Source organism: Corvus kubaryi, unplaced genomic scaffold (genome assembly GCF_017639235.1).
Source record: "Corvus kubaryi isolate FWS band 111438036 unplaced genomic scaffold, C.kubaryi_AGA036_p1.0 133, whole genome shotgun sequence".
Taxonomy (NCBI): domain Eukaryota; kingdom Metazoa; phylum Chordata; class Aves; order Passeriformes; family Corvidae; genus Corvus; species Corvus kubaryi.
The window spans coordinates 804883-817523 of record NW_024580667.1 but is presented as its reverse complement, the minus strand read 5'-3'; the positions used below and the strand labels follow the sequence as shown (position 1 = coordinate 817523).

The following is a 12641-nucleotide window of genomic DNA, read 5'->3' as shown; positions in this document are numbered from 1 at the left end:
CTGGGAAGGCTCTTCTCACCCTTTGCACTTCTATTTTGCACACAAAACATCCACCAGAAGGAACTTGCAGGTGCCCCTGTGCCTAAAACCTTGCACCCTCTGCTCCCCTGTCCTGGCCCAGGGCCTGCTCAGCAGAAAGCAGCCGTGGGGTCACTTCTGGAGTAACTTCTACACCAACAGAATGGGTGGGGTTGGCAGGGACCTTGAAGCTCATGTAGTTCCAGCTGATTATCTCCTGCTCTGTGTCCCTTTCTTTGACAGGTGTTTCCTCTTTCTTTCTCTCTCCCTACCTCACACTTCTTGTGAAATCAAATCCATGTTGTTGAATAAAATCCCATTGTTGCCGTCCTATTTGCTCCTTAACTGGGGCAGAGGCATCTCTCCCTCATAGGATTGTGACACGTGGGCAGGGACACCTTCCACTATCCCAGGTGGCTCCAAGCCCCACTGTCCAAGCTGGCCTGGGACACTTCCAGGGATCCAGGGGCAGCCACAACTTCTCGAGGCAAGCTGGGCGAGGGCCTCTCCTCCCTCAGAGAGAAGAATTCCTTCCGAAAACCCCCTCAGAGTTCAGTCCCTGGAGCCAGGCTGGGTGTGTTCCTCACCAGTCCTGCCTGCCCTGAGCAGCCTTGTGCCAGGCGGGAGGGGTTCCCCCGGTGCAGCCGCAGCTGAGGCAGCAGCAGCTCTGTGTTGTTCCTGACACATCCCTGTGGGAGCAGCTGGACAGGGCTGTGCAGCCAAAGACCCCAAATCGCCGCCCACCCAGCAATGGAGCAGCAGCGGAGCACTGGGGCTGTTCTGCTCTTCCTGGGCAGCCCCGCAGGGCTCAGTGCCGAGCAGCTGTGGCTGGAGCCCGGTGTTGGCACGTCCAGCCTCGGGGCTGCTCCTGTGCTTCTCCAGGGCAGGGGCTTCCTCTGGGATTAATTTTTCCTTCTTCTGGGATAACTTTCATAGAATCCCAGGATCACTGAGGTTGGAAAAGCCCTCCCAGCCCATCAAGTCCAAGCTGTGCCCAATGCCCACTTTGTCACTAGCCCAGAGCACTGAGTGCCACATCCAGACCTTCTTGGACACCTCCGGGGATGGGGACTCCACCACCTCCTTGGGCAGCCCCTTCCAGTGCTTAAGCACCCTTTTCATTAAAAAATTCCTGCTGATGTCCAACCTGACCCTCTCCTGGCACAGGCTGAGCCTGTGTCCTCTCATCCTGTCACTTGTTGCCAAGGAAAACAGGCCAATCCCCACCTGGCTTCACCCTCCTGTCAGGGAGTTGTGGAGAGCAGTGAGGTCTCCCCTTGGCCATTCCTGTTAACTCCCTTCCCTCCCTTTTTTTTGAGCACAACCAACTTTCTCACTGAGTGAGGATCCCTTTGAGGCAGCAGGTCCCATTTTTGTGCAGTAGTTCCAACGTCCCAATGGTAAGAAACCACCCTCACGAAACTGGGGGTCTTTGCTGTGCTCACCACCTCCTCAAAGAGTAGCTATTTCCGTGGATTTGCTGATGACCCCAGAGCTAAAATCCCACTGTTCTCAGCAGCACTCCTGGAGCAGTCAGGAGTGCTGTCAAGGAAGGGGATCACTGGATTTGCCTGTAGCAAAGTGTGTTTTCTGGATTAACACAGCGATGGCATGAAACAGTTTAACTTCATGCTTGCATTACCCACATTAACGCCACCATTTCTTTGTCTGTTTCTATTGATGTTTCTTATCAAACAGACTCTTGGGATTCTGTCCAGAGAACCAGAGACGTTTCCCCTCAGCTAAACCAAGCCACCATCATTGACCTGCACCCATCCTCCACCTACAACATCCGCATGTACGCCAAGAACCGCATCGGCAAGAGCGAGGCCAGCAATGAGCTCACCATCACCACTGATGAAGCAGGTGTGCCCGGCTTTGCAGCCTCTAAATTCTGTGGGAATTATCTCTCTTTGATGTCAGGAATCGTTGCATGAAATGCTGCTTATGTGGCTGCAGCTGCATCAAAAGGAGTACTGAGTTATTCCAATGAAATGTTGTGACTTTTGCAACTTCATCGTGCAGGGTTGTAATTAAAGCTGTTCAGTGGCATCTAGTGGTCAAAGAAGACATTGTGCTCCAAATTTTCAGCTTGTGCTGGTGGGAATAACACACCTGTATCTACAGTGAGGCAACTCAATCAGCAACATCCGATTTTTAGTGGTGGTGCCTCCCCTGTGGGTATTGTGGCTTTCCTTATTAGATATTAATGCAGGTAACTAATTTAAGTTACTCCCTTTTGAGAATGTTAGTCCACATGAATCAACTCTTCATTTGAATATTCCCTCACTCAACCCACCCACCATTTATATTTCTGGTCTCTGTTTAAGTCTCTTGGCTGTCACTTGTTAATGTTATCCCCCTCTTCTTTGTTGCATTGTATTGCAGAATGACAGAATCGTTTAGGTTGGACAAGACCTCCAAGATCATCAAATCTGACCTTTATTTTTACCTTTAACCTTTTATTCTCCTCCATCAGCACCAGGAGGGCTGTGTGGGAATTTTTCCCTTTTGTGGAAAAGAGTGGCTGGAGCCACTCGTGTCATGGAATTTCTGCCTTCCTTTACCTTATGCTCAGTCAGCCCTGCTTCCTTCTTTGGGGGTATAGAGAGGACAACCAGGTGACAGTGTCCTGGCAGTGAAAATTCACTTCCTCTTTCAAGATTTATGTTGGTCTTGGATTTGAACACCCAGAGACTGATTTTCAGTTCAGCTCCTATGAACACAACTGTGGAATTCCCACTTAATTTCTCTGTGATTTTCCTACAGTGAAAACACAGCCCTTGTCAGGAGAACATGGTTTTGGTTCTGAGGGACTTTCTGAGTAGGAACAGGACACAAGGGCTCACAGTGGAAAGCAGAATAAGCTGGAAACAACATAAGTTGCCTTTCTTTTATCATTCTAGTGGAAGGAAAGCATGCAGTGAATGGATTTAACAGTGAATAGTTTATTTGAAAAATATTTACTTTTTGATCAGAGATTTTCCCTTCCTTTGTGCAAAGAAAATGTGAAATCACTAGAGAAAACAGACTATTCATTCTTCTAGCCAGAGTCATCTGTAACCCCAAAATGCCCATCTTTCCTTGTGGAAAATAGAGGGGTGGGTCTTGGATCAGCTCTCTCGTGCTCTCTTATTCACCCATGCTCAGAATGTTTTTTACTTGCCAAGTTTTTCCTGACTGGTAATTAAGTTGTCAGGATCAGCAGCTGGCCTTGGAATAAAAAACCAGCTTCCCCATGAGCAGGGTGGAACCTTAACATCACATTTTATTTGGCTCTTTGTAATCACATTTCAGAATAAATGATCCTTTTGTCACTGTCTTTTGAGGAGCCGTTTGTTGGGAGAAAAAGACCAGCAGAGTGGAACTGTATTCAAAAGTCACTGATCTACCTAGGGAAGATTTGGGAGAGAGGAGGTCAGGCTTAGGCAGAGTTTGTGATGTTTTTCTCCTGGGTTTTTATTTCAGGGGATGCACATAGTGTGGGAACACAATTTTTTTGATCACTGTTTACTTCTGCTCTCTGCTTTTACAGCAGGCAATGGAGAACAGCATGGGTGCAGGGGATCAGAGAGAAGGTAATGAGCAGGGAGCAAAATAAAGGTCCCAGAAATACGAGATAAAAACCAAGCAACTCCAACCATGCTATTGGAAAGGGGGCGCAGATTCTGTATCACATATTGCAAAGAAATCTCTCTGTTAAAAAGAAAACTGTAAAAGGTCTCTGTGGCAAAAGGATAGTTAAGGATGGAATGATTTCCAAGCTTGCAGACCATATCTTTCTTTCCATACAACCCCAATTAGCTCATGTGTTGGAAAATAGATGCCAGTACACACTTGCACTAATGCCTGTCAGAAAAAAAGCAGCATTATGGTCGTTGCCTAATACTGAAATCGATAGAGGAAACGGGGATATCTGGGTTTTCTTTATGCCCTTGCCACAAACTCTGTATGACATTAAGTATGTAAAACAAATAACGTCTTATTTAGCATTTCACCATGGTGTGCTGGGAGCACTTAACTATTCAGGCCTGTGAAAAAAATTTGGGGTCTTTCTTGGAAAAGTCAGCATGTTAAGGGGCACATTTTAAAACCCATTTTTAGCATCAAATGCTTCTCTCAAATTCCACTACATTATAATGTACCCTGGAGAAGTGGCATTCATTTTTGTCAACAGGGGGACAGAATCAAGGTCAGGCTTCAAAAAACTCAGATATCTCATTTTTGCTAGTGGACTTTTTCCTTTTCTCCTTCCTTTGTATTAGTGCAAGAAGAATGGAAATAAAGTTCTTTCAAGCTTTGGAAATTTGAAGGACAGTCAGGAATGGCAGAGAATAGGGCACATTTAATAACTTAAACATATTATAGGCTGTATTCTGTGTCTCTGCTTTCATCAGTAAAGCAAAATGTTCTGGTTCCTTTCACCACAGCTGTCATTTATTGCTGCTCCACCTCTAACAACCCCATCTCACCCTTTTTATTGCTTTCCTTCCTTTGTCATGCTATTAAACTTAATTTAATACCTTTTACTGGGGCCATATTCTGCATCGAGGGAACCCTCTGCAGCAGCTCGAGATGGCTCCAGCCCTCTCCTCAGATCTTTCCTTTACAGTGATTTACCTCGCTGAGCAAGCAATTTACTTCACTTCTCTCTGTTCAATCCCAGCTGATCCTGATCTGCTTTGTAGCTGCCCAGCTGACAAGGAGGTTCCTTCTTTTTTCACCCATCTTTAAAGCCTCCTGCACAGCTTTGGCACCGTGTTGATGGTCCATGAAACTTCTCCTGGCTCAGGCAGGAGCTGCAAGAAGCTTTTCCCATCTACCAAATGTTTTTGGTCTGATTTCCAGGCTGGAATTCTTACTGGGAAGGGGGAGAGTGTAAAGTGTGCAGGGTTTTGTGTAAAATATCTGATATTGGACTGAATGTGGTGAGCAAAGGGGATCCTACTGGAAAGTTTGCAATAGGTTGAAGGCTGGATTAGGAGCTTCTGGCTCACCTGCTTTAAATGAATTCTGCTGCTTTTCTATCACCCACAGGATTGTGACTGCTGAGAATTTGTCTTGCCTATCTCCAGGTATGCTGAAACAGCACTGTGAGAGTATCTCCAGCCAAGAAAATCACTATTTTTCATTCTATTCTATTCATTTTATGTACCAGCTTGCTACGTTTTGGCACGTGTTATATTTTGCTGTTGGTCAGAGATCACACCTGAATGCAGAAGATTCCTGGCCCTGCTTTTGTTTGGTGAAGTTTTCCATGTGACACTGCCTCCAACCTCTGTGACACTGGGGTGTTAAGGTGGTGACATTTTATGTGAAATGCTGAATTCCTTGGGCCATGAGGGCCAGTTTGATGCATTTCCCTTCTCTTTCCAGCCCCTGACGGTCCACCTCAGGATGTCCAGCTTGAGCCTATATCCTCACAAAGCATCAGAGTCACCTGGAAGGTAAATACTCATACATCTATGGACAAGATAGGCTCTGTCAGTATTTGGGTGCATTCAGGGGAGTATTATAACAACTGTGCCTTAGTTATTTTATTTAGGAGAGACATTGCAGATGCCTTTGCCAACAAATCTTAAAATATTTGCCACTGAGGGGAGCATCAGCCTTCCACTGGAGAGAAAAGTAGCAGCTGCTGGCATTTCCTTCTTTTTTCTGATTTCAGAGATAAGGTCACGTGTTTAGAAAATGAACACTCACAAAATTTCAGTGTGGTTCTGGGCAAAACTTCCCCAGACCATTGGAACCAGTGTGATTTTTTTTTTTCCACTGGATTTTGGGACAGATCCTTACTGCACAGGGAGAGCAGTATGAGTGTCTCAATATAGTCCATGAAAATGGATGAAGAGCAATTAATATAAAAATATAATCAACTAGTATCATTTAAAAATCTGGCATGTCATGTGACTCAATTTTTCTAGGTTTTTCACAGTATTTTGTCAGTGACAGAATGTTTTAAATGCTTTGGTATGATACCAGAGGTACTTAAACCATGTTTTAAATGGCTTTGTGATATCTACTGCTTGTATATTGCATTGGTAATTCCATATATTTACAATTCAGAAATATGTAGTATAAAGTGCTGGAGTGGTATGGTGGCATAATAATAATGATTAATTTCTATCTTGATATTAATTACTCCTGCAAATGTAGATGATGTGACTTTTGTCTATATGGATCATTCAGAAGGTCAGGAGCAGTGAGGTTCTGCTTATTAACCAAATATCTCTGAGTGATTGGTTATTTACTGTACAGTAATGAATATATTCTAGTTTTAAGCCAGTTCCTTAAAAGGCAGGTTCTGCACAGGTCACAAAAAGTGCAATGCTGGTTCTTGGATCTTGTCCACATCTTAAATTTATATCAGCATTGCTTTTCATCAAATGGTTTCCAAAACCAGAAGATATTTGTCACTAGTCACAGACTTGTGGAGCAAAAGAAGGAGCAGCTTTTGAAGCCATGTAAGGGTGTACAGTGATTCTCAACAACTGAAACAAATGTTTAATAGGTTTTTTCCTTTGTAAACCACTTAAGAAGTGTGAGTATCTGCTCAGGTCAACTATAACCTTCAAGTTTCTATGCCTGAACTTGTTTTTGTGGGTTTATGGGCAGGCAGATTGAAAGGCTTTGCTTGATTTTTTTTTTTTAGAAAGTTCACTTTGGGGGATGTTTTTAAAAGCAGCAAGAGAAGATGGGCACCACTGGCTCACTGCTGGAGTTTATAGCTGCTGTCTGTGGTTCTGAAGGTTTGCCATTAAATTTTATAGACACAGATGTGAACAGGCAGCTACAGGACAAGCAGAATTCCCACACCTACATTTCAATAACTGCCTAAAATATGGTTCAATTTGTACTTCAAGGACACTTCAAGTACAACTGAGCACGTCCTGGTCTCTGGGTGTTGTCTGAGATTGAAGGATATCAAATGAGCAGCTGGGGTTGTGTTCTCAAGATCATGTTGGGAATTTGGTTTGTGAATTCTTGTCAAGCAAAGATCAGTATCTAATACAACAAGATATTCACAGAAATGAGTTATATATTGAATATACACTTCATTAGCCTGGTCTCGTGAGCTGAAGGGAGAGATGGATTTTCACATTTTGAAATAAGCTTAAGGTGAAGTCACTGGGCTGGGTAAGAGCTTGTGTAGTCCTGATTTATTGGAAGAGTGATTTCCTGAATGACAATTTGTAAGCTGATGAAAAAATCTCCTCTTCCCTATTAAGAAGTCCCAAACCAGGAGTGAGCTGTTTACTTCCATTGATTTTTTGCAGTTTTCTCCAGGTCAGAGCAGTTTTAGTCCATTACTCAAAAAGGTTATTTTAAGATGGTCCCACAGACATAATCCAGTTTGGCTCCATGCTGAATCCTAACTTTGGGGTAGGTCCCTACGATGCTGTGCAGAAGGCACTCATTGAGTGAGCAATACATTGTAATTAAGAATAAAGAAATACCCCATGAGATCAATCCTATGTTGTCTTGGAAGCCAAAAAACAAGAAAAAAACCTGACCTTGGTAATTTTTATTTTGGAGGCATGTGGAGCTTCAGCCACGAAAGGCTATGATGCAATTGTACAAAAGGGATTGTGCTGAAAACCGTGGTTATATTTAAAGCTGGCAAACTTTATTAAAATACAGTGTCAATAATGGCAAAAGGGGCAGGGAATAACACATTGATTATCTTTCATCTTGTATTAAATGCCAGTTCTGCAGCTTGCTTCAGCTGTAAATCTTCATTTAAAGTTTTGTCTTAGCCCACTCTTAGAAAATCCTAGTTAAGCAAAGTTGTATTGGTCTGTGATTTATTTGATCCAATTTCTGTGTGTCCACACAGAACATTGGGTTTCAGACTGAGCTGTTAAATAAAACTCAGCACTTTTTGGTAGTTTAAACTGGTGCAGAGATAATGGGAATTAAACAGGAATTCTCATTTAGAAAAGAGCATGATAATATTCATTATCTTTTTCATGTAGTATTTTACATTAGGTAAATGAACCCATTAAATTTAGACATGGCCTAATTCCTTCTCCTCTTTATTCCTATTTACACACACACAAAACTATGGAGTGTCATACTTTACAAAAGTTATTGATATCCTGTTTTACAAAATATTGAATTTTGTGAGAAAAAAAGTAAGGTCATGGACTGAAACTTATTTTTTCCTAATGTTCTATGGCTACTGACAAGGTTTACAATATTTTTCCCCAAGAACACTAAGTTGCTTCACTCAATTTTCTACCAAAAATATGTCTATACATCAGAAGGATTATTTATCAAATGAGTTATGTGTGCAAAAAGTCAACTGAAAATGAAGTATTCAGGTCATAATAGTAAGGAACATTGGATTTGTTGTGAAGCAGAACATTCCAGTGCTTTGCCCTGAAGTGACTAGGAGTTTGTTTTATACTGCGTAATGTTTCAAAGTGGAAAAAAAGAAAAAAAAACAAAGTAAAAAAAAAAAGGTAAAATGTTAATATTTTATTTAAAGAAAAACCATTCCTTGACTTAAAACAATTATGAAGAAGTTTGTGAAAAAATCAGTTTTTCATTTTATCCCCATTCAAAGTGAAAAAGTATAATTGCAGAATTCTCAGTGAAGAGGCTGTTGTGGCTGCTTTGTTCAAACTGTTTGTCTGGAAGTCAATTTGTTGTCAATCAAGATGAGCAGAGGGATGGAGCAGCTCTGCTGGGAGGAAAGGCTGTGAGAGCTGGGATTGTTCAGCCTGGAGAGGAGAAGCTTTGGGCTGAGCTCAGTGTGGCCTTGCAGGGCCTGAAGGAGCTGCAGGAAAGCTGGAGAGAGACAATTCCCAAGGCATGGAGGGCCAGGAGCCAGGGAATGGCTTCCCAGTGCCAGAGGGCAGGGCTGGATGGGAGATTGGGCAGGAATTGTTCCCTGGCAGGGTGGGCAGGCCCTGGCACAGGGTGTCCAGAGCAGCTGGGGCTGCCCCTGGATCCCTGGCAGTGCCCAAGGCCAGGCTGGACATTGGGGCTTGGAGCAGCCTGGGACAGTGGAAGGTGTCCCTGCCATGGCAGGGGTGGCACTGGATGGTCTTTAAGGTCCCTTCCCACCCAAGCCATTCAGTGATTCTATGAAGATATCTGAAGTCAAAGACAAAAATCTGACCTTAGTTTCCACCCCACAGACCCACCTAAAAATACCTCCTTCTCCAAACATTTAAAGATCACAAAGCCATGGAATTGTCCAGAATAAGTTACACACAAAGAGCTCTCGTATTAGAACAACCTCTGTGTTTCTAAAGAAGTTAGGGAGGGTTTGACAAAAAGAACCAGAGAAATATTCAAACAGGAAACAATTATACTCTTAGATTCCCAAAACCCCATCCTTATCCCTGCAGTGTGACTTACAAGGATCTCAAGAACTGAATCTGGTGATTTGGTCAGGTACATCTGATCCAAGTAATACAATGGGCATTTGACACTGACCGTGCCCTGACTACGCCTCCCCTGCTGGGGGAGAATTTGAGAGTCTTTGCCAGGAGTTCAATACATGAACGGTGCTATCAGCCTTCTGTGCTTTCAGATAGTTGTTTATGAAATCTTATCAGAGAAATAGAGCCACTTAACGTGACCCAGACATAGCACAGAGCAGAGAATGCAGGACAATGCCCAATTATCAAGATTTACACAGTCTTTTAAAGGTAAATTAACCAATGGGCACTAAAAGTGTACATTATTTTTACATTTCCACCAATGTATAAGAAATCATCTAGTCACGTAGACAGGAACTGCGGAATTCTTTATCCAGTCATTCCAAACTACTTCTACTGCAGAATATGGAGTAATAGATGAAGAAGAAGGTCTGGAGAACAACAACAATCCTCCATTTTGAAGTTTTTTGCTTTTATCTATTTACTATATTAACAAACTCAAATCTTGTAAATTTTTCACCCTGTGACAATCTTACCTAGTATTCTATCACCTAGTTCACACCAGTGTAGATTCTAATTCTTCCCAGAGGGTAGGCATTTTCTCCAAGGACGAAGATCAAAAACAGTGTTGTCCAGGGGGGTAGAACCCTTCAAAACAGGCAGAGAAACATTCTCTGCACTCTGGGTTCCTACAGGCATTGTATCCTCACTTTGAGTTCTATGTCTGTTTCTCAAGCAGGACGGAGAAAAAAAACCATCTGAAGAGATCATTCAATCAGTCAGTTCCATACAGTGACACACATTTTAAATTTGAAAGGGTGCTGGCTTTTGCAGAGAAATGATTCAAGGATAGTGGATGAAGGTGAATCCCGCCCTGGTTTTATTATCTCCAGTGAGCCTTTTGGCCAGTGGACTATAAACTCCCCAAAACAGGCAGGTCCTGTGGAAGAAATGAGTTTTTCTTGAGAATCTGTTCCTCAGGAGATTTAATGGGAGTAGACAAAGTTGCTGCCTCTGCCAGTCCAACCCTTTGCAGATAAACTGTGTCACAAAGACCTTTTTATGGGGCAGTGGGATAGATGAGCTTGTGGGCATCTGTTGGGAATATGAAAGAGGTTTGGAGGATTGGAAAGAGTGCTCCTGTATTACAAACTGTACCTTAAAATGCTTATACTAATTATGCCTCGTATGCATAGAAAATCAGGAACATTATCATATATTGAAATTAGTCCAATATTATTTAAATAGAATTTTAATAGGTATTGCTGTCAATAACAAGCTTTTTCCCTGAGCTGAAAACCCCTGCTTTGCACTAGATCACCTTATATATTGCAGAGCACACAAATGATTTCCACTAGTCAGGACCAGGGAATCTTCCACTGTGACTGAGAAATGTGGCACATAATTATGGCCCAACCATTTTGTGCTGTCCATATCCCTGAATGCCAGCTATATTGCAGCTATTCCGTATGCAAATCCCTGCTTTCCAAATCATTGTTGCCTCCAGCACTCGTTATCTAATCATCTTTCTCCACTACACACTGAATCAACAGAAGCACATTTCAAAGCACAGCATAAAATGTTCCTAATACGTGGGACTGAATAAACTCCCGTGACTGCCTTGCACAGATCAATAAATGCCCTCCTAAAGGTTCAGTGAATGGTGGGGGCTCCTGACAAAAACACAGTTAGTAGTGAATGGTGGCCTGGAATGCAAATATACCCTTATCAACTCGGCTTGGATTGATTCACCTGATAAGAGAACAAAACATCATAAATTCAAACCCAAGAGTGTCTCTTAATCGGATTTTTTGTGCATGAACCATTTAAAGGTCTTTTAGCACAGATTTGAAAGAATCACGCCTGAAATTTATATCATTGATAAAAGCAGCTTCTTCATGTGCAGGGAGTATTTTTGAATTTTTACCTAGAAATAGATTTGCATTCAGTAAGAAAAAAAAAGGTTAAACTTGTCCATTTTTCAAAAATTTTAGGGGGAACAGCATAACTTTGGATGTGTGCACTCAATGTGTAACTTTCCATTTTCTGTTTAGGCTCCAAAGAAGCATTTGCAGAATGGAATTATCCGTGGGTACCAGATAGGTTATCGGGAGTACAGCGCGGGGGGGAACTTCCAGTTCAACATCATCAGCATCGACACCACCGGGGACAGTGAGGTTTATACACTGAATAACCTGAAAAAGTTCACCCAGTATGGCATGGTGGTGCAGGCCTGTAACCGGGCTGGCATCGGACCTTCTTCTCAGGAAATCATCACCACAACTCTTGAGGACGGTAGGTCCTTGGCAAACAACTCTCATGGGACACATTATTATTACTATTATTATTATTATTATTACTATTTTCTGTCTTTTTACCTTGTTGCATTTGTTGTTTGATTGGTGATGATCAAAGTAGGGATGATAAAAGACCAAACATTAGATAGAAAGGTGCAAGAGAAGAGTCTGGTCCTGGAGCTTGTCTGATTTTCATTGCAAGAGTGAATTTATTTTACCAGGTAAATAAAAACTGTACTAATGTGATATATCCTGCTGTGAATGACGTTGACTGAGACCAAAACTTTCATTAAGAAGCCAAATGCTTTGGTGTTCACATATTTGCAAATTTTGTGATCTCATCATTGCTCCACCTGCTCTGAAAGGTGAAGCAATGTTGTTATTTTTGTTGGATTTCTTTTGTTTTCTGATGAATCTGCTGTGTAAGCAGAGCTCTTGCACTGCACAGTCTTGTCAGTAGTAAAAGAGATGTGTGTTTAACTAAGGCTATCCAGACCACTGACAGAAAAATCATTCCTATTTCAGGCAAAATTCACCCTGTCTAATCCAAGGAACGATATAGATTTTTTTTTTTCAAACTGCATAAAAAGTACTTCTCAAACAATGAGAGGGAGTCCTCTAGTGGAAAAAGAGAATGATCCCAGACCAAAAAAAAAGGGTTCTGTATTTTAGAGGAGTATAACAGCAGATAATAATCCTAAAGGCAGTGCAAGATTTTCAGCTACTGTAAAGCAACACCAATATCCTGAAACCAGTGCCAGCTTGGAATGTGACTTTTCAATGGACAAAATGGAATATCAGACATCTAAAATCCTCAAGAGGCACAGATTTTGAGGCAGGCTTTTCGTGAAAGGCTGATGGGTGTTATTTACTCTAAACATTTCTAGGCATAGCTCACTGCCAGACCTCACAAGGAAGTATGCTCACACAGGCA

At 42.3% G+C, this 12641-nt stretch overlaps 1 protein-coding gene across 1 annotated transcript in view; it reads left to right on the top strand.

The window, feature by feature from the left end:
• Positions 1-12641, top strand: part of DSCAM (DS cell adhesion molecule) — a 437619-nt gene that overhangs the window by 342091 nt on the left and 82887 nt on the right. The window contains 3 exon segments of the mRNA XM_042033380.1: positions 1717-1884; positions 5395-5465; positions 11465-11705. Of these exon segments, the coding sequence (XP_041889314.1) occupies positions 1717-1884; positions 5395-5465; positions 11465-11705 (480 nt within the window).